Raw genomic sequence first — 22,452 nt, 5'->3', positions numbered from 1 at the left:
AGCAAAAATGCCTATTTCTCTATAATAACATATGAATAACCTATTAAAGCTAACTTAAGGAAGTGTGATTATTACCTGGAAATATCTCGGGTAATTTCTGTGGTGATAATTACCACATTATTACCCTCTTGTTTCCCCCTTGTTATCCTACTATTACTGCTTTATTACCGAGCTGTAATAGAAAGTGCTACCATTGTTTCTATTGAACAACTACACTGATCTGGATGCATCAGAGAGCAACTTGCAGTTAATATCTTACCCAGGGATAGTTGGTTACAGACTGGAGCAGACAGGGCTCAAACTACCAACCTTTTGATTAGTAGATGACCTGCTCTACCTCATGAGCTATAGCCATATGAAGGCAGTAGAAATAAGCAGGCATTAAATAAAATAATACAATGATAACAGAATGGTAATTTGCTTTGATGTCAAGAACCACATACATTGAAAAAGTCAAAGTAGTGTCTTGGTTTCATGGAACAAATGGGTTGTATGATAATAAACACGTGAAGGTCTTAATAACAGGTCCAGACATTGGAGCCACAGACACTGAAATGACTTGTTCAGGGAGTTATTTTTTGTTTTCAAATTTTCTAAAACTTACAGATCTAATTTACCTGGATTCAGACCTTTATCAGACCTTTACCAATCCCCCCACTCCACTGTGCTGACTCACTGAATTGATTGAAAATGACAAATGCCGGCAACACAGTCGTGTTAGCACTATTGCTTCAGTGTGTTAAGGAAGCGGTCCTCAACCCCCAGGCCATGGACCGGTACTGGGTCGTGAGTTGTTTGGTACCGGGCCGCGAGAGTTGAGCTTGGGTGTGAAATAAATGGTTTTCAGGGTTTTTATCGGTTTTAACAGGGTTTTTTTTTATCGGTTTTTACACGTGGGGAAACAAATTTCCCACGTGTGGGATTAATAAAGGTTATCTTATTATCTTATCTTTAGCGTTATTTTTTTCATTAACTTGGTTTCCTGGGTCTCTTTCCGTGTGTTATGAATAAATCTTCTTTTTTTGATACCGGTTGTATTTTGTTGTATTTATTCGCAACACCTTAAAGCCCAGTCTGTGAAAATGTTGTCGGACACAAACTGGTCCGTGGCGCAAAAAAGGTTGGGGACCGCTGTGTTAAGGCTCTAGGTTTGAATCTACTGGCTGGCTGGGGTCCTTATGTGTGGAGTTTGTATGTTCTCCCTGTGCCTGTGTAGGTTCTCTCTTGGTCTCCTGGCTTCCTCCCACAGTTTAAAGACGTTATGTTATTTTCTAATAACCTTATTTCATAATAACAAATTCTAAATTAGACATAAGTGCAAATGGTTGTCTGTCTCTCTGTGATCCCTGCAACACATTGGGTTTGCCCTACTTGGCCCCCTATGACGGCTGGGATATGCTCCAGCCCCCCGTGACCCTGAATCGGATAAGTTGAAGAAAATGAATAAATGGAAGGAGTGTCTACAGCCTGCTGATGCACTACCACCCCAGATGCAGTCACAATCTGCAATGCAGATTTGCATCATGTTTATGTCACCTTTACCGACTTTGTATTTGATTTTAATTTACCACTTTATTTATATAGTTTTATATGGCACCAGCTCATAAAATGGAAAGAAAAAAGGCCAAAGTGAGTCATTTATTTAAAGCATAGCCTATGTAATGTGACAGAGGGTAACTGTGAGAATTTCCAGTGTTTCTATGTATTCCTCAGTGGAAATATGGTGGAAACAACAATAAAACGCCGCTTAGCTCACGCTCCCAGGAAAAGGATGGGAAACCCAGCAACTTTAATCATCTTAGATCTTTTTAAAATCTGCTGAAGAAGCTGAAGCAACTTGGTTAGACTCGCATAAGGCACTGCATGAACTTCAAGAATCTCTTTTAGCCTATTAGGCAATTCTCCAAACCTTCTACAGAAACTGTAACATCAACTCTGCTTAATTATTATTATATCCTTAAACACGGCCTAATTATTCTCTGCTTTCTGCATTATAAATGTCTGCGGTCAAATAATAATGCCTCAAATGACAGTTTTCAATCTGACATTTATTCTTTCACTACCATTACCAAGTACTGACGCAATACTGTGGTACAACCAGATCTCGTCTGTTGTTCCCAATGTTAAACAGGTAAAGAACAAACAAAGTGGAGATAGTTATCATAATAAAATTAACAATACAAACAGCTTTCAACTCAAAAGTACATTAAAATTCTGCATAAATTAGAGACCTTAAGAACATTATTCCAGAGAGGTAATATAAAACTGTACATGACAATACATTTGCAATACATTACAATATTTATTCAAAACAGGCAAAATAGCACCATGAAAAATAAATCTCATTTAAAACCAAAAACCACACAGCTGTAACAATAAATGCTACATTTTGCAGTGTGATGATGGAAAGCACAGTAAGCAGGTACAGAGATTTATGGACTACAGTCTGGTGATGTACTGCAAAGTTGTTCTCATATGCCTTCATGTTACTTTTTAGTCAAGGTAAGTGTTAAAACATCAAGTTCTGAAAATTGTAAACTATTGTATGTCTATTATGGTGTCATGATGCTTATGATATCTGACTTTAATGTGTTTTTTTTTTCTTGTTTAAACATTTTTTTCCTTTAATCTCTTTGACTTTCTAACAACAAAACTCATTGCTGATCATAATCAGTCACAGGATACTGTTTTTCATTTTTAATCAAGTCACTCCATCCCTCCCAAATCATTCCTGTGTACAGACCCTCCTCTCTCTGATCCCCACCTCTTTGTTTACTGGCAAGTAATTATCATTCACCCTCCCTCCCCATATATGTTGAGGTGTGATGAGGAGTTCTACAGTTGTTCTGTTAACAAATTTGGGTCTCCCATAATTCACAGGAAGTTGTTGGAGATCTGACGCTGGTGGTCGAACAAGTCCTCCGCCTCAGCGCTGTAAGCGTCGCCTGATAAAAACACAACAAAGAAGATAAGAGTCTTACACAGAATCAGTCAGGAAAGTATTGAAACAGAGAGAATTTAGTAAAAGACATGTTACCTGCATGGCATCCGAACATGTAAACCCGAGCTCCATCGTACTTGCAGCGGCAGCGCATCACATTGTTCTGGAAATCAGACTCAGCCATGTCTAAAGACGGGTTGACATCCACCTGAGTAAGAAACAGGACAGATGATTAGACTGAAGGTCAGTCATCTTCATAACAAATAGAGTTTCATTTTGAAACAGAAGAATTATTAAAAAAAGATAAAAAGCACAATGTAATCCTTTTGCTAGATGGAGAAAACGGCATCGCTATAATTCACCAGCAACCCCTGTTCTTGCTTTAGATGCTCTAGATTTGATTACCACCACCACCACCACCACAAACAACAACAACAAATAACCCACTTCTGTATACTGTGATGGCTTGTACATAACTACAACCTTCCCTATGTCTTTTTCAAAGATTGTACTGCAATTTGTGGCTGCATTGTACATAGTGTCTGGACAGTTTTTGAACCACTGCAAGCATTTAGAGTATCCCAGGTTATCACTGCGATACACGGAACATTATATATCCACCATCAAAGCTCGAAATCTGCATTAAACACACAGTTAGGAGGGGTTTAGTTACACATATGATAACGAGGATGTTTTACCACGTTTTCATTTAATATTTATTATTGCAGTAACATTGACTAAACTTATTTAAGTAGCACCAATTAAATTTAAATCAAAGAATTTCATGCATCGAGCTGTCTTACACATTTCTGATAATGCTCTGCTATGTTAACATTTTAAACAACTACTTTATGTATTGGTAAGACTGTATACTTCATGTGCACAATTTACTCAGGCCATCTTTTTCTTCTTCTTTGTATTGTTATTATTTAATGCATGTATATTAATCATGTAGCTAGAGTTGGGCAGCTGTTAGTTCAGTTTATACTGGAAATACGGGTGGGTGTTTGCATGGGATTGATAGTAAAAGCAACATTCTGTCTAGACTTGAAATGCTGCAAAGTGTGTCTTTTAATTAATAAAGTAAGGGAGTGAGTGTGAAAGTAGCAGTTCTCCTCAGATAATTTTGAAACAACAGGTTTTCATGGGGCCCGACTGAGAAGCCACAGGATTATTGTTTTCACCTTTTCTATATGACCAGTGATCTTATATATTTTGGGTTCAAGCGATGCATGGCATCACTTTCCACTGCTATCTCTGTAGAGGACAAAAGACCCAGAAAGGCAGATGATAGTGTTGGGTTTGGATTCAAGTCGCAGCCTACCATTAGACCGTAACCATGGTTGGTTGCCATGGTTTGTTGTTTTCCACCCTGTCTGTCTGCCATATATAAGGAAAGCACACAAATGAATTTTCCTGGTGCACACATCAAACAGATAACGTGACCACATATTCAATAAAGTAACCCACTTTCATTTTTTACATACTGTATAAATGTTGTGGTTACAATTATATTCACAGACAAAGATTTAAGATGCAGAATTTTCATAATTATGAATTTATAATGTGCAGTATTACATGTATATATATATATATATTACAACTGGTCCTAAAAGCACATTGGGACCAGCCAATGATGTCAGCACATATTTTGTAAAACACCACGTTAACTTAGTGGCAGCTGATATCCCATTAAATGCTCTTGTAATAATGTGAAACAAAGGACTCTTAGCCTGTTTTACAGAACAATGAAAGGCTGTCACAGTCATGTAAAAGACTATGAGGTTGTGTCGCTGATTTTTAAATAACAACCCAATAAGGAGTAATCAGGCTGAGGTGGACGTGACTCATCAGCTTAATGTATGGTCTTAAAAATGGCTGCCACGCTGTGAATCACGGTGAAGGCTGCACAAGAAAAAGCAAGGCTCTACGCCCTTCCTTAATCTCTCACTTCTTACACAAATTTATGAGCAGCTCAACTACTGTTACGCCACAATCTCGACCACAAAGTGCTGCATCGTGGCAGCACTGCATCTGTGCTTTATGTGGGTTTATCTCTCAAGAAGTGGCTCGTCACATGTGCGCAGGCTCATGTGGACACAGAAGGACCACTCCTGCGTGTAGTTTACATAAAGTCCACGTAGGCACATGCAAGTCTAACTCTGGCATCTTGATTTCATGTAAACACTCCGAAAATGATTAGAAACTGTAAACATCGTTGCTTTTCTGCCACTAAAATGTCCAGAAAAAAATAGAACAAATGACAGAGAGAACAAGAGGACAGATGAGAAGGTCGCCACACAGCGGCACACGGCATGTCTAGAAACAGACGTGATAGAGCACTAAAACTTGTACAAATGCAAAGTGCTGACAGAGCTTTTCTACTGCCAATAAGTCCGTACTTTCTAAGAGGGTGGACTAATAGCAGGTCTACTTTCTATATAAATCCAGACTAAATTCACTTTCTCTAAATACACACACACCCTTGAAACTACATATATACTGTACACCTGAATGGCTGGAAACACAGCCAAGAGCCACTTAGCTAAAATTATAGTGTTTTATCTGTGCTTTTATCTCATGTGTGCCTTCAGATGTTGAAACACAAACGTCTGTGTTTGCTCTGCTCTCTATTTTGCTTTCATGCCTGATCTGAGAAGTTGTGTAAGCTACTGAGATCACTGATGCTATTTCAGCATGAAGATTAAGTGTGGATTACTTTTTGTTCTGCACTTTCACTGGACTAACAGTTTCACCATGAGCTCAGCACGAAGTAAACAAATTAGTAAAGCGATAATATATTTAATATATTTTTGTGTCTTAAAACAAACTGACCTGAAAGATGTATTCACCAGGTCGTATGTCTGTGATGTCCACCCACTGACAGTCAATGTCATGCCGGTAGGTGTCCCAGCAGCCAACTGAGATTCCCTGTTGTCCCATGTTATAACAGGAATATCGCTTATGGAGACCTAGAGGGACAAAAAAATAGTTGGAGAGACTTTAAACGTAAATTTTCTTTGCTGTCAGTCGCTGTGGATTTGAGGTCTGAAGTTAAAATAACATGATTTATAAAACAAGTCTTTTCTGGCGTTTCCTCTAAATGAATAGAAAGGATCTGCATAAAGCTGTCTGGCCTCTCTGAAACCAAGATCTATTTAGGCTTGGCTTCTGATCTTACAGCCTGACTTTGAGCACTCATTATAGGATTTCAGCTTTGCATTTTTATGTATTCTTGATTCTTTCTTGTCTGTCACGATTCTGCTCTTTTTTGTTTTCACATTTCCACACAAAGAACAAATGAATGTATTAGTAATCTCTATTAATATCTTACCATCAGGACAGTAGGTGTCCTCCAGACAGAAGCTGGCTTTGTGACCTTCAGCTACCTTTGTCCCATTGAGTGTGAGCAGATCATAGTGGGTAAACACCTCAATGCTGTGGTAGTGTCTGAAAGAAGGCAAATAAACAATGAAATACATAAAAAAGAGAGAGAACAAAACTAAGAAAGACTTGCTGCTGTTTTATTTTCCAACTACACAATCTATGGACAAGAATCCTAGCGTCAACTTGAAATTCAGCAGCTATAAATCCTGTTATGTTGTTCTTAAGGTGTCAGACGAACACAGGAAAAAGTTGTAAAAAAGCAAAAGAGAACAGACAAATATCAGTTTGGTGTCCTCTCATTACAGAACCATTCCCAGAGCAAATCCTATCAAAACTCAAAGTCAAACCATGTGTTCTCTGGTCGGGGAGGTAGTGATTGGGTTGTGGCTGGGAGACACAACGAGCTGTGCCTCTCGTTTTGGGACACACAACCACAACCGCCAAGATAAGAAGCCAGGCTGCTCTGAGTGCAGTCATGGCTCTGACTCTAACAATTGGGTGACCAGTGAGAAGGATGTTTATTGTAAACAGTATTTTGGAGGATAAAACATTATGTTCATTGTGCTAAATAACAGACTTTTATACATGTTTCGCTATTTATAGTGCAAAACCCAGTGATCCAGTTTCACTTACTAAATCTTAATGTCCCATTTATCTTTCCCTGCTGACATTTAATTTTTTGACCTCTGCTAGCTGTGTTTACTATAAAATGCTTTTGTTTTGCATCACCTCATAATACCCTGTGCTGCACCATAGAGGAGGTTATGGTACTTTTCTTTTCCAGCCAAAGACTGCAGCACATAGTTACTCCCTATCTGCTTGGAGGCATAAAATAAGCAGCTACAGTTTTAAATTAAAACCTTGAAGCTCAGTTAAATGGCACATTGGCTTCTAAATGCCTGCTTTACTTCTTACCTGTGGCACTGGTGCCATACCCAACTTTCTCTTGGGGCTCGTGGTCGGAAGTCGGCACGACCCATGTTCATAATGCGGGAGGAGAAGCGTAGCAGGCGGCGGTGTCCGTAGGGCCAGTTCATTCTGGCGGCAGAGGAGGACAGGCAGTTTTCCTCGTTAGCACAAGTCAGAAGGTGAAGAGGCCGATCCTCGATGTAAGCAGTCTCTTGGACGAGCTGTGCATCCAGTACAAGGTCAGGAGCAGCTGCATGAATCAAAGAGTTTTATTGTTAAGTTTCCCTTCCAATTTGGCACTGTACTGCACTGGAAACATCACTAAAAGTGCAGTTGTGTCCACGTGTTTGCCAGTTCTAGACTTACTTTCTACACATGTGACTCCTGCTGCCCTGCCATCTCCCCCTCTTGGACAGTAGACGTGTGCATTTCTGCGGCACTGCTGAATAGACATCTCAGTGCCAATGCAATGTGTCCCACTGAGCAACACCTCACCAGCATCTGCGGATCCAGGCCAGTACCAAGTCTCCTGCACAGAAGAAAAAATATTCAAAGAAAAATCCCCAGAAGTCATTTGTGCTTTGAAATATTATAACAAGAATTGTGAAAAATGGCACAGCGGAAGGCAAATAGGAGCTTCTGCTGCAAACAGAGAAGCACCATTTTTTATAGGATCTATCAGTACATATTATCACATTTTCCACTCTTTTTCACAATGTTGAAACTGCCTGTTAAATGTTCTCGGTGGCCTTTTCCATGCAAAGTCTATTTTCAGTTTGTTTGCTCTGTGACTTTCTCCCAATCTCTCTTCGGCTTACTTTCCCTCTTTTATTTTCAGTGCGCTGGAAGTGGACGTCTGAGAAGCCTGTAATTACCTCAGGCCTCAGTAATAACACAGCACAGGCACACAAACAGTAGGATGGAGAGAAAGCGGGGAAATGGGAGCACACATAACAAAAGCTTAGAGACAAAAAGGACGGAATCAGAGGAAAACATCAACAAAGGGAATTCTGTTTTTTTCCACCTGATGAGCACTTGAGGCAAAGCCCAAGCCAAGCTGACGACAGACCACCATGGCCTCATTCAGGCCCCAGTTTTCACTGCAGACAGAGCCCCAGCGTTTCACTCCTCCGATTTCCATCAGCACCTCCACACGGCCCTGTGATGGTTCTCTGCCTCCTGCCAGACGCACCTAAAAGTGAAAGGAGCAAGAAAATGTTTCCTGTTGTATGCTTAAATGTTGATATGTGTGTACTTTGTTTGTGTGGGTTTCTCACCGTGGCGTCCATTCCAGTTTTTGGGACGTTGCAGCGGACTGCCACATCCTGGCTGTGTTTGCAGGTGTAAAGAGGCACTGGTCTGGAGTGGCACTCGGTAATTGACTTCTCCCTGCCTGTGCACTGGACACTGTTCATGTGGATGAGACCAGTACCTACAGCATAACGGAGTAGCAGTTGACTGATTGCAAATTAAAAGAGCGATACAGACATAAAAATCCCTGAAACCTGATGGCTCAAGTGCAGCAGATGAGCAAAGAGAAGGATTAAAAGCCCAGACATGAATGGGACCTGTGATGTGGCTCTGAAAGCCAAATTACTGTACACTCCGTCATGCACGTCGCACACCAGGGCTGCTCTTTATAACTCAAAAATAGATGTCAAAATAGCAAAATGGAGCAAAATCTTTGAACACATCTATGTTTGCGTAGGTGTATGGGGCCCAGGGTAAAGCCCATTAAAGCCCTATAATTTAGTCTTAAATAGCTAATGATGTCATCAAACCTAGTTTTGAGTTGCTGTTCTCTTCTGACTGCAGAACCATGGGACCTCACATGGACTCATGCCTTATATGTTTACACAACTCATAAACTAGCATAAGACGCTAAAAGGCACAATGCCCCATGCTGAAATGTAACCATAGCACCTAGTTTAATAGAGCCTTTAAAGTAACACTCACATGCTTTCCATGAATTACTTAATTAAGTAAAGTAGAGAGAAGGAAATGCTCCCACCATTATAGGACATGCTATGTGCTTATTTGGGCAGAAAGATAATGGGAGGAAATAAATGTGATTACAGAGTTACTGCAGAGGTATGGCAAGAAAAAGTGTCAATAACAAAGTGTGAGAAAGGGCCTATTTTGTTCCCTGGCTGAAAAAAGCATTACTGCCAGACACTTTGGTGGCTATATTTTTACGCCCACAACAAAAGCATTACTATTATAATTACAACTGAGTGTTTGGTCAGGCACTGATTGCCTGACATCCCAGTTTCAAAGCTGCGCTAACTTTTCACATACATATATGTTTATTTTGACAACAACACATGCAGTTTTTTTCATCAGTGGAACTTCATAGCATTGTTTACACTTGTCTAAGTGGTCATGGGTAAAGTTCTTCAACAATCAGCTTCTCTGATAGAAGTGGAAGTGAGGCAGTAAATATTTTCTCTGGGTTTATTTGTCTGCTCAGGTCCACGATTCTTGGAGTGCAGCAACAGACATTTAGATAGAAAAGTGTTTAGTCTAAAGGAATCGCTGAAATAAACTAATCATACTTAGGATGCACTGATTCAAAGTCTGCACCACATCTTTTATGGTTATCATATCAGCAGCTCGTGGCCTTTTTTTAATCCTCTCTGTGATTTCATAAATGAGGTTATCTTTTTACTAATAAAGACAAATAAAACCTGCTTTTGGTTTTGTTCAAACACACAAACATCTCCCACAGTGACCTTCCAGGTCATGGTGAATAAAGTTCACTGCACTAGAAAGACATCAAAGTACTGCTTGACTGTATGCAAACTATGTGTGTGGCTATGTATCTTACCCTGTCCCAGCTGAGCCTGGGTCAGTGCCTCTTTGGCAGTCCCAAAACCCAGCTCTCTGCAGACCACGCTGGCTGCAGGTAAGTCCCACAGATGGTCACATATGGTGCCCCACTTGCCTTCTTTCAGCACCTCAACGCGGCCCTCCCCGAAACGGGGCCCGGCCTTCAGACGCACAACAGGCTGGAAGAAAAAAGTGCAAGTTTTAGTGAGGTGTTTCTGAATCAATTTGGAAATTTTACACTTAAAGCATGTTCACATTTGGATGCTACATTTTCTCATTTCTCATTAAACTCAGTTTCTTGCTGAAAAGCAAAGGGAAAGTTAGCATAAAAACAGGAAACAGGAGTAAACTACAAACTAAAAAAACTTTAAAAAAAAGAAGCAAAATATGTTTTTTGGACTCAAAGGCATACAGTGCTTTGAACAAAATCTTTGCTCCCTTCCTGGTTTCTTAGATTTTAAAAAACTGGTCAAATAAATGTTCAAATCATGAACACGTTATTTTAGACAAAGTTAACTCGAGTAAAAACAAAATGCTTTTTTAAAACGATGCTTTCATTTATTAAGGGAAAAAAAGCTCTTTAAACCTACCTAGACTTCTATGAAAAAGTGACTGCTCCCTCTTATTAAATCATAAACTAACTGTGATTAACCATATTTTTTTAAAGCCGAGTTGAATCATGAATTGTCTTAAATATAACCTGTCTGACAACGCATCGTGCCAGGAGCTAAAGAAACTTAAAAACAGCAGAGAAACATATTCAGTTAGTCTCTTAGTCTGCAAGGGTCACAAAGTCATTTCTAAGGCTTTGGGACTCCAGTCAACCATAGAGAGAGTCATTATCCACAAATGGAGAAAACGTGAAACAGAAACCTTCCCAGGACTGGCCGGCCTCAAAGAAATGAGTCTTTGCATCAATGACTTATTCAGGAGGTCACAAAAGAACTCGCAACAACATTATTCACATAGGGTGAGCTGGGTTTGGATAGTTTTTCCCCTTCATCGTTGAAATACTGCATTTGTATTCACTCATGTTTGTCTAATATTAAAATTTGTTTAGTGTTAAGTGTGACAAATATATAAAAAAATAACAAGAAAAAACCAACTAAGAAATCAGCAAGAGGGCAAATACTTTTCACACCTATAAGAAGACTTTTGCGTAAAGGTATGTGCTCAAAGTATCAGACTGTGACCCCTGTGATTTTGTACAGATAAAGAAATACCTACAATATGTACAAGGTCAACTGGCAGGGAAAATTAAGCAGGACAATATTAGTCATAGTAACCCAGTAATTGTATACAAAAGTGTCTCTTGCCACCAAGGAAGACGGGGCAGTGGGGGGGCCTCTGAGGCCAAAAGCTGATTCATACACACAGAGTATACCATAGAGTATACTATAGGCCCTTTATATAGAACTTCCTTGTTACCACTACATGGAGACCATACTGTATGTAATGTGATAAAAATCTTCTCATTTACCACTTAAAAAGAAAACCACTGAGCATTTTTCCCAAAAGACTTAAGCTGCGTCCACACTGGAAGTGACTCACTTGGGACGTGTTACTTTGAAGCTAATGTTTGAAGTGCTGGGTGCCTAGGTAAATCTGGCCTGGGTGTATTTCATATATCAGTCTGCAGCATCTTGTGACACTGAGAAAAGTAGATCACTCGTAGTTTTTTACAGTAATTCGCCTTCTGTGGTCTCTGGTCACCAAGTCACTGAAAAGTGGTTCCACTGTAGACACAGCTTAAGGTTTTAATTTGAACACTTCCAGTCTGTATTTGTCATATTCCACCCCGACACTAACCGGCACTGCAGGCGGTGCAGGTGCTCTGCCGTTACGCGCGAACTGGGATCCGGGTACACAACGGACCACGGCGTGCATGCCCCCTCTGCATGGGACATCGCTCCTGGCCAGGGACAGCAGGGCCTGACACTGTGACAAAGATGTTTCCACACCCTGACACTGCACCTTCTCCACCCAGTAACCCTTCTTACTGATCTGTGTCCTCAGCCTGAGTGATTCAAAGAAGAAATGGAATGAGACGACACATTATAACTATGATTTTGTGCTCGAGTTGTATCCTTTAAAAAGCAGATGCTGATTTTACCTGGAGGAAGGATCAGCCAGCTTGGAGTCCCACAGTTTCCTAAAACACAGAGAACATTATAGTCATGAATGTTCAGTCATGTGCATCTTTACATCGAGTAGACTAAACAATCTGCTGTCCTACATACTCCCACAGTCTACCCCTGTGCTTCTCCTGTACAGTCTCCTTTTCAGTCACCTTCTTGTTTCTTCCCTGAAATCCCCGCTTCTTCCATTCTGTTCATCAAAGGTTAAGTAAACCAGCTGAAACTATAAATATGAAGGAGACACAACATCCTTGACAGGGCATTTGTTCCCTAGTTAAACATATGTCAGAAAGACAGAGAGGAGGAGATTTAGAATAACGGATAACAAAGTTTCCTCTTTCTTTCATTTTTCCTCTAAAATCATCCCCTCCTTCTTGTGTCTTTTTTAGAGCTTCTATTCCTACGTTCATGGGTATTTCAGTTTCAGTGTTTGCCTATATGTCTAGTGTGGACGTCTGGTTTGAGGAGTCCACGTGGAAAAGAAACTAAACATATGAATAGTCCACTATATATTAATCCCAGCGGGAATCCTTATTGAGGTCTGCCAACTTCAACAGGCTTTCCAAACTCTGTCTAGTTTTATGGGTATTACCTTAAACTAGAATCCAAAGAGGAAATATTGTCTATGCACAAAATGGGCTCCCTTAAATCTGGAAACAGACACATTAGCGCTGACCACTTGTATTAGACAGTGTGACCACAGACAGGTGCAGCGCGACTGACGCCCTTCATGAATGTGCCTGAATTAAATGACTCAAAACCAAGTATAACCAGGAGGAGTTTACACTAAAACCAGATTTGTGATGCAATTAAATATTTGGCATACTGGAAAAGGGAGATGTTTCCTCTCCGGGAGAACCTCGGTATCCTGCTTTTCTGAGTGCTTTCATGCACAGTCCCAATATTAGAAGAGAAATGTCTTTGATGCTGGAAGCACTTATAATGAAAACTAATAGAAATCCTGAGCCAGAAAACTACTGTGTGGAACATTTGCACCACAAGTCATTTACAGTCTAACAAAAGGCAGTCTGTGGAGGGAAAATGGTGTATATTTAAGCTCTTTTACAATAAAAGACATTTTCCATGCTCAGATAAGCATAAACTGTTGCATATTTTTTTTCTGATTTCCGCTGCAGTCCAGTGGTTATGAAATGTAATTTAGTCTGCAAGTTTGGTCACTAATGCTGGCCTTCTCTGGTAATAAATCCCTACAAACAACAGAAATGAGACACAAATCCTAAGTTGTTATGAGTTTTATCTGCAATGGAAACAAAAAATTGATGTAGCATTTTTGGCGTCATTCAGCAGTTAAGAAAACTGTTTTCGACTTAGAGCTCTGTTTCTGTCGAACTGAAGAATGTACAGTATTCACTTGGTTGGCTGCTAATTGTGTCTGTTTCCTTTCTGCACTGAGCAGGTATATAGCTTTATCAGGGGTCGTTTTTGTTCAAATAGCTGCAGACTGAAGCTGAAAACGGATACAATAAAAGCAGTGAAAGCATAGTGGGAGGTAAAAATGGCAAAAACCAACACATCCTCAGACTGAAACAGCAGAATAGGTTGATTGTCAAGTGTCTACAGAAATAAAATATATGAGTGCTTTCACATTTCCCACAGCAGCAGCACCTGCGAGGAAGTATAAAGACCAATAAAATCTATATCTGGAGATGGAGGATAGGACTGTGGTTTGACTCAGACACAAGACATTTAATCAGGGGACCTGAGATCTAACACTGTGTTTACCGTTTATTTGTTTGCAGGCACTATTTGGTCAAGTTTAGGCCCCTAAACTACTTGGTTGGGTTAACTAGAATTAAATGGTCTAGTAAACAATAACAATTAAATAACCACATCTTAGAAAACAAACTCGTTGCCCCAGATTTTAATGACAGAAGTAGTGACCACTTCTGTGACAAGCCTGAACATTTTACATGCACTTAGTCACACAACCAAGAGGTCCCCCCCCCCCCCCCCCCCCCCTATAAACAGTGGCTGCTGAATGCTTTCAAAAAATGACCATGCTTGTAATTTCTCTGATCAGGTAGAAAACCACCTGCTGCCCATCACTGTGAGGAAATATTATTATATACGGTATGAAAATGTATTTTGTGACTTTATAGAGGCTTCTATTTTATTTCCTTGGCTTTATCTCCCTGTGTGCTTGTGTAAGCCTATCTGTCTGTGTTTGCACCTTATAAAATGTGTCACAACTCCGTGGTAAATCAAAATGGGAGAGACAGACTGCATGGGGGTGTTGGTTCATGGTCTGGAGGAGGCGGGGGTGAGAGTACTTCCCATATAATTGCCTGCTCTGCTTGGCAGTGTCTGCTTTGTGGTGAGCAGTAGCATGTTGGTTCACACACAGCAGACATGGAAATATGCACGTACATATAGACTTTCCCAGCCTCTGTAAAAGCAAAGATCTTTAATATTCTGTAAAACTGCAGTTACGACTGCATGCTGGGAAACATGGAACGAGTGATGTAAGAGTAAAGTATCCATGAGCCGGGCAACTTTTAGGGGCATCTCTTCACTTAACAGGAAGAGGAAATGCATGTTCTCTTCGATAGGTCTCAGCTGAGAGCTAAAAATGCAATGTGTGATGCTCTTTGTTGGATTGAAAACAGGTTGGAACTGAGTTAAGGCTTTAGTGGCGGATAAGTGAACCACAGCAACGTGCCTCAACGCAGCATACCAATTCTGATTGCTGTAGTACTGCTGAAGTCTTTTACTCAGGAGAAAATATTCTCCTCCGGATCCTCAGCTTAATGCTATTTTTTAAATGAAACTCTGACCACACAATACCATAAGCCACAGCGGAGAGAGGAGCTGACTCTCAGGAAAACTGAGATAACATGTTATTATACTGCATGAATGCAAAGCTGCCTGACTGGAACAATTGGCTCACTGAAGAGGCAGCAGGTTGCCACACTGACTCCACAACAGCCCCTAATGAGTCCCGTCAACCTCCATGGAAAAAAAAACTCAAAGGGGTCATAATGATGTACTTTCCATGAAAAGCGGGGTTTAGCATAATTGCCTCCAAGGCATTAAACATGGTCTTTTAATAAACTGAAGCTGAGGATGGGAGAAAAAGGAGCAGGGGGTGAAAGTAAATTAGAAGAACTGAAGAAGTTAGTGTCAGCCTCAAAGAGAGTGTGGATGTTAGAAAAGAAGGGAGCTGGAAAATGGATTTAACACTTGCCTTTTGTAAGCACAGCAAAGTGGGGGAGTCTTTAAACATCTGTAAAAATGTGCTGAGCAACTTAACAGGCAGAGACAAAGGCAGTCACACCAAAAAAACAACCGCATGGTAAGAGGGGGATGTGCTGACACAGCAAAGGGTGTGCAGCAGGTTCTGCTGAGAGAATATTCTAGATTAGAGGATCGCGCAGACCATAATTACAGCTGCTCAAGTGGACACCAATCCCCAAAAAAGACTAGTCGTGGAAAACTGCCAGTGTAGTGTGTAGCACCAGAAAGAGGCGATGTGACTGCTGTCATGTCTGGATAAGCAATAAGAAAAGCTTGGTGGTGCGCACAGAAACTCAAGGAATTATATTTATAATATATTTGTATTTGTTCAATGCAAATTTCATGATAATCCACTCAGTGGCGGTCAACACATATCACTAAAACATAAAATAATGACTTAAAATTAAAGCCACGTAAACCCCAAAACCCTTTGGGTCTTTATAAAAAGTGACAGGAATCAATTTATAGTCACTAAAACAATATATTAGTCTGGACCAAAGGTACCGAGCAGCGCTGCCATCCCCATAGATCTTCTCTGCTAACATGGCTAAAATAGGCTCCTGCCATTAAGGAGAGACATAACACATCTACTTCTACCTCACTTAAAAAACATTCATCTACAAAATATCTGTTAAAACAGACGCTAATGCTCAACCTGATGCCACCTCCAACTGTTTACTGTTGGACAAAAATGTCTGCTCTATTCATCTCCCACGTAGCGGGGTGGAGGTTGACAAAAACAAACAATCTTTACACAAGCTGCTGCTCAGGCTCTTGGCACAGACACAAGATTCTTCTCCAGACAACTTTGAGATGTGTTTTTTTTTCAGTGTTGTCCAGATTAGATTCAACATTAGATTCCAAAAGTTGGACAACCAGACTTGTTTATGCTTTTTGACATTTGGTCACGTTTGGGTTCCAAATGTGACCAAATGTATCTAATTACGTAAAAGTGAAGACAAACTTCTGAAGCACTGGAGATAAGTCAGAAAGAAGACAGAGCGCCAGTGTTAGGCTGCTGGAGCTGCAGTGAATGGGGCAGATGAGGTGAATAAGCCTGTGTCCTGCTGCTGAGCAGAGAGTAGCAAGACACATGGAGTAATTATTGGTGAAATGGAGAGAAGAGACAGATGGTGTAGAACAGGCCAGCGGTCAGTACAGTCGTCCTGTTAGCCAAGACGTAAAAAGACCTCTGTGGGCAGCCAGAGGGACATATGGAGAGTTGTGTTTGCATGTGCGCAAGTGTATGTGCGCGCGTGTGTGTACTCTGTTTGCATGTTTATTTGTGTGAGCACGTGGATTTCGGACAAAGTTTATGCAAGGTCTGTGTGCGCGGAGGGCAGAATGTTTAAGCATGCGCAAGTGTGTGTAAAGGCTTTGAAGGCTGCTGTAGGTGTTTTAGTGGGTATTTACAGCCAAAGTTAGACGAGACACTTGGATTTATGGGTATAAAATCAACAATTCAGCCTGGTATTATTTGTAGAGCAAAGGGTTTATGTTTAGGGAACAATTAAATAGTTATAAAAACACGCAGTTTGAAAAAAAAGTGAGATCTTTCACTTTTCTTAGTCATTATTGTATACGTACTGGATCATTATTCCGGCGTTCCAAAAACCCGAGACATGTTTTAGTTGTGTTTCTCTGTATGTTTATTTAAATGCGCAATTGTGGAGAGGTGACATGTGTTCCCTGAGCCTGGGATCCCCACCAGGTGTGCTGTTTTCCTCCCACATTCAAATAATATGCATGTTAGGTTAACTGGTAATTCTAAATTGGCCTGCATGTTTGCCCTGACTAGAATGAACCAAATAAAAAAGGAGGAGGGGGTCAAAGTATATTAACCACCTGGGAGAGCCTCCAAAACCTCTAAAACCTCTGCTCTCATAGTTACAGAAGCTGTTAAGTAAGTGTATGGCTGAAAAAAGTCATAATTACTAATGAATTCAGTAAGTGTGAGCTCTTAGTTCTTGTAAACATGTCACCTGGCATTCGCAGATGCTGCTGCACACAGTTTTCACTGGATGATTCTTAATTGTATGAGATTAGAAACCATGTAAGGGAAGGTTTTAAGTAGAGAGACACACAAGATGAGGATGACGGTAATCTTGTTGTCTGGATCTGACATTAATAACATACTTTCTAGGACTATTTTAAAAGTCTGTGCTGAGACCAACTCAGCCAGTGGGGAAGACAGCCCTGGTGGACAGCCAGGCTTGGCTAATACCACTATGGACCTGTCATGCCAAGTGTGGTTATACTAATGACAGCAGTTGTGGTTAACCTCTACTACAGGGGGGTTGGAACAGCAATCCAGGCATGGGGCTGCCTAATCTGTGGAGGGATGTTAGTCCATTATACTTTTCCATCCCTTTCTCACACACACACACACACACACACACACACACACACACACACACACACACACACACACACACACACACACACATCCATTTCTATGTCTCTTTCCACCTCTGGTACTCTGCCTGGCCCACGGTAACATACTTACCGGTAGGCGTTTTGCTCAAACGCTTCTGCTGCAGGGAATCCTAACATGCCACAGACAACACGGCTGCTGCTCAGGTCCCATCCACGATTACATACATGACGCCACTTCCCAGCATGCTTCACTTCCAGCACTCCCTCTGTGACCAGACCGCCGTGGCTGCTGGACAACACTGGCCGCAGACGAGCCTCCTCTAAGTGAACTCTCTCAGATCCCTGTTGACAGGAAAAAACAGAACGGGCACTGATTTATCCCAAATAAATAATCATTGTTGTCTTTTTAGCTTCGCATCAACAATTCATTTAAAGGTTGACACATTGTCCTACTGTTTAAATAAGCATAAGCAGATAGCACACAATCAAGACAAGAATAACACGAGGAGATTCCTATGCGTTGTCTCTAATCATCCACATTAAATACTGTTGGCAGCAGGAAAGAAACTAACAGAGGTCGACAGAGTTTGTTTAACGTGTTGGGATATGTGTCATCGTGATTACAAAATGGTCAAGAAGTGTAAACTCGGCAAGTTGAAAAGAAGAAAAAATAAAGTCAAACAGCAGGGATAAATAGCAGAGTTTCCTCTGATCTAAAGTTTTTCCTTCAGAGGAAGAGCTATTGGTGGTTAAACTAAACTTCAGGCCATGGTAATTCATAAGAACTGGTTCTGGGGAAGGTCTGGTTTTAGGTTTGTCTCTAATTATACATGTCCACTGGCCTGTGGTTCCACAAATGACATTTCTGCAGAAGTCTGGCTAAAACTAGACTGGGTTGCTTCTTTGGTGTGCACTAGAGGCTGTGTGTATTGTGTGTGTGTGTGTTTACCTGTGTGTAGTATGCACCATTCTCCGCTCCTATGTCTGGATAAAGAGTTTCTGGTTCAACATGGTTCCCACTGAGCTGCTGATTCCTGTCACTCCTCCTCCCAGAGGGGATCTGGGATTCAGGTTGATATTGGGACTGCCTGTTCACCCTCTCCTCTTCCTGTTGTCTCCCTGCCTGTGGACTGCTCCGTGCCGTTTCCTGTCTTTGCCTGTAAGTTTCACCATTTGCCAGACGTGAAAGTAGCTGGTGCCCTTGTGGAGCAGCTGGGCTGACTTGGTTGTTATCTCTTGAACCACCTCGATTTCGTCGCAAGATCTGGATCTCATGACCATTTTCTTGCGGGGAGATGTTGCTACGGCGGGAAGAGACTGGGTTGCGATGGAGAGCAATCTCATGGCCTCTTTGAGAGGCAGATGAGATGTGTGCTGGGCCTGGAGGTGGAGCTGGGGGCGACAGAGACTGTCTTGGTGACTGGTTTCTCTGTCTTTGCTGGTTGGAAGATGAAGGACTCTCTTCTACAGTCACAGCAGGGAAACCGGGTCTCCTTTCTGGGCTGCAAACAACTCCTAGATCCTCAGCATGGCTACAGTCATTGACCCCCCAACCATTGGAACGACATTCTGCAATAGAGGCCTCTGTGCCCCTGCAGCGCACATTGTCTAACCAGATCACACCTAACACAAGAAAGAGTGGCAAGTCATCAAATAAAGGGAAATCAATCAAGAGACTTGTATTTTAAAGCTTCACATTTTTGGCTGGACCTACCTTGTCCTTGGCCAAACCTGGCACTGTGTGCCCAGGTCAAGCTGCGCTGGAAGCCCAACTGCCGGCATATCACATTGGCCAGGTTAAGATCTACCTCATCATCACACACAGTGCCCCATGCGCCATTGTAGAGCACCTCCACACGTCCTTCGTTTGTACTGCGCCGGTTTAAGCCTGCAAGGCGTACATGGACCTCCTGTGCATAAAACGAGGGGGGGCAGAGGAGAAGCAGGACAAGGAGCGTAGACAAGGAGCTGAGCCACCGCATCCTGGTAGGGGGGAGAACAAAGAGTGAAACACAGGCTGATAGAAACATCAGCCTGACATCAGCTCAAAAGAGCAAAGCAGACAAGATGCTTGCAGCTCCCAAAATAAATGTGTATGTTACCACAAAAATCTTCAAAAAAACACAAAGCCATGGAAGTCACATTCCATAGTCTAACAGAACGTATAATTAGAAACCTTTTCTTCAACCCTAATGGGACATTCCACAGTAAAATGAAAGATTGATAGATGTTTTTATCCTTTAAAATAATCAGAGTCATTTAAAGTACAGCGGGAGGTTTGAGAAACAGCCTGAACCAGTCAAGGCACAGGGAGTAATAACTGGAGCTAAAAGTAGCTTCTGCATCCAGCCAACGGAAATTCTGGCTTTCCGCAAACCCTCAAGTTTAGTTGCACGTATTAGGCCAACAGACACATAAGCAAATAAACATTGTCATAAAAATGCTCTCACACATAAATAGAGCAGCAGGTCTCCATCTGTGCGAGATGCTGTAGTTAATGAGCAATAATTACAACCTCTAAAATGTTTGTCTTCTAGCAGAGTAGCTAACTAGTGGTGAGGAGCAAGCTGTGAGGAGAAGGTCTAGAGGATGATAGAAACACTTTATGGATTTAGGAGTCAGACAAATTCTGCTTTGTGTATGGATCATGGGCCCTCATACAAATGTTGACTGAGGATGACTTCAATTAGTTACAGAGATGAAATTTTTAGTTATTGAGGAAAAACACAACAAGAAAAAATGAAATAAAAAATAAACAGAAGGAGAGGAGAACAAAATAAAAATGCTGGAGAAAACTTACCTATCTGTTGATCTCAGCCTTGAGCTTCTGGAGGAAAGAAAGGAGAGCACTGGGGCAGTGAGCTTGGTCCTGCTGTCTCTATTCTCCTCTTTCCCTCCCTCTTTCTTCTTCTGTCACTCCCTCAGGTTGGCTCTCCATCCCTCCCATTTTATTCATTTAAGGAGTTTTTCCTTCCTCTGGTCACGTTTCTCCTTTCCAACACATACTGCCCGTCAAAGGAAATCTGGAAAAGGGAAACTGACCATGGAAATCAATGAAAACATAAACAAATCAATGACTTTTATTCTCTCCTATCTCCCAGTGCATACATATGAATCAGAATACTTTATTAATCTCAGAGAAAATTATGTGGTCACAGTTGCTCCAAATTGAATATATGCTATATATTGCAGCAGGTGGGTAAACTCCCTGGTCTGGTCACATGTTTGGCTCACTTGACACGTGAGCTTGAATTATAAAAGCCTGTAATTTTTATAAGAATCTCTAATCTTCCCCCCCCCCCCGGCAAACATATATTCCAGTCAATGGACGCTTGTTTTATTGTGTGTCCAATCTTACACAATTCTAAGTTTCAATCTCATTACTTTTACTCTTACTTGTTTGCTTTGTGAAGTCTTTTATTCCATGCAATGATAAAATCACATGCTCTCTCTCTCTCACACACAAGCCTGGCACCCTGCCCTGCCCACAGTTGGTGGTGTCATAAAACAAATACTATGTGCTCTGCAGTGCGAGTGAAACTGCATGTCTGAACTCTTTGCATGAACTTGAAGTTTCATAACATCCTCAGTCGTGGCACCTCATTACGTGAAGAAAGTTATCTCTAAGAATAGAGTCAAATGGCAGCCCTGTGATTTTATATAAAAAAAGAGCAGATAATCCCAAAGAGGCTTTAGTGCTTAAACACTTATGAAGCAGCAACTTCAAATCTTTGCATTAACTACGTAACAATCCATAGAAACCTTTTCCTTTTATGGAAATGGCAAATGTTATTAAGTATGGATTAATTCTTTTCTGGTTTATTAAGGGCTGTGTTTTAATCCCCCTCTTTGTTGAAATAACAATGAACGGCTAGTCTTTATAACACATTTCATATAAATATCAACAGCATCAGACATTTCTATATAATCTGGAATGCTTGCTGAAGTTCATTATTTTTAATTGTTGATAAATGTAAATGGAAGACTAGAAAAAAACAGCAGCTACTTGTATCTGTATTTAGCATGTAGTTTATTTAACATTGAGTTCCTGCCCAACAACTGTTGATGGAATTTAGTTAGTAGCTAAATCTGCTCTTATGAGATCAATGTTTGTTGTCCCTGAAAATAAAGAATAAAAACTAAACTTTGTGTAACTCCACATCTAAGACTATGTGTGAAGCCTCTGTGACTGCAGATATAATCCCCCCCCCCCCCCCCCCCCCCAACATCTTTTCCTGCCGATTCACCATCGGTTTGTGCGGGGAGGCCACAGTTTAATCTGTGGTTAGCATGGCCTCCCTGACCACCATTTGACTCTGTTTCTCCATAAATCACAAATATAAGACTTACCGAAACGTTTTAATGTGTGAGTCATTTTTATTTTTAGAAGTCGCCCCAGGCCTTGATGTTGTCCTTGAGGCAGAAACCAGGTCGCTGTGAAGCAACGTGAGGAGAGGGGAGACAATGAAGCTCAAGAGCTCTCTCTAGTGGAGGCAATGATTGATAGGAAGATTTTGCTGTAACTCAGACTGTTTCTGCGGCTGGAAACTGATGAATATGGCAAAAAGTTCCAACAATAAGTGTTCAAATAAAGTAAGACCGCAATGAAAATGTGAT

The 22,452-nt window shown here is 41.1% G+C and overlaps 1 protein-coding gene across 1 annotated transcript; it reads right to left on the bottom strand.

Annotated features, from left to right (window-relative positions):
* Positions 1-1,637: 1,637 nt before the first annotated feature.
* Positions 1,638-20,676, bottom strand: LOC146668538 (lysyl oxidase homolog 4-like). The gene is made up of 15 exons (XM_085408698.1): positions 20,636-20,676; positions 19,550-19,818; positions 18,785-19,458; positions 17,966-18,177; positions 12,180-12,218; positions 11,876-12,083; positions 10,065-10,245; positions 8,515-8,669; positions 8,262-8,429; positions 7,604-7,766; positions 7,244-7,487; positions 6,276-6,391; positions 5,777-5,913; positions 3,038-3,149; positions 1,638-2,945 (listed from the first exon to the last, which is right to left on the bottom strand). The coding sequence occupies exons 2-15, from the start codon at positions 19,815-19,817 to the stop codon at positions 2,875-2,877; spliced, it is 2,748 nt and encodes a 915-aa protein (XP_085264824.1). The 5' UTR covers position 19,818; positions 20,636-20,676; the 3' UTR covers positions 1,638-2,874.
* Between the last annotated feature and the right edge of the window lie 1,776 nt (positions 20,677-22,452).

This window comes from Rhamphochromis longiceps, linkage group LG6 (assembly GCF_057381845.1).
Source record: "Rhamphochromis longiceps isolate RC_006_pf linkage group LG6, R_longiceps_female_GT1.1, whole genome shotgun sequence".
Lineage (NCBI taxonomy): Eukaryota > Metazoa > Chordata > Actinopteri > Cichliformes > Cichlidae > Rhamphochromis > Rhamphochromis longiceps.
The sequence above is the reverse complement of the archived record's forward strand: the minus strand, read 5'-3'. Positions and strand labels throughout refer to the sequence as shown.

Excerpts from the sequence above, each read along its gene's own strand:
- LOC146668538 (XM_085408698.1), bottom strand. The coding sequence starts at position 19,817 with ATGCGGTGGCTCAGCTCCTTGTCTACGCTCCTTGTCCTGCTTCTCCTC. Across the intron at positions 12,084-12,179 it reads CTGGCTGATCCTTCCTCCAG|GCTGAGGACACAGATCAGTA; the intron begins GTAAAATCAGCA and ends TGAATCACTCAG. Across the intron at positions 2,946-3,037 it reads CATGTTCGGATGCCATGCAG|GCGACGCTTACAGCGCTGAG; the intron begins GTAACATGTCTT and ends TGTTTTTATCAG.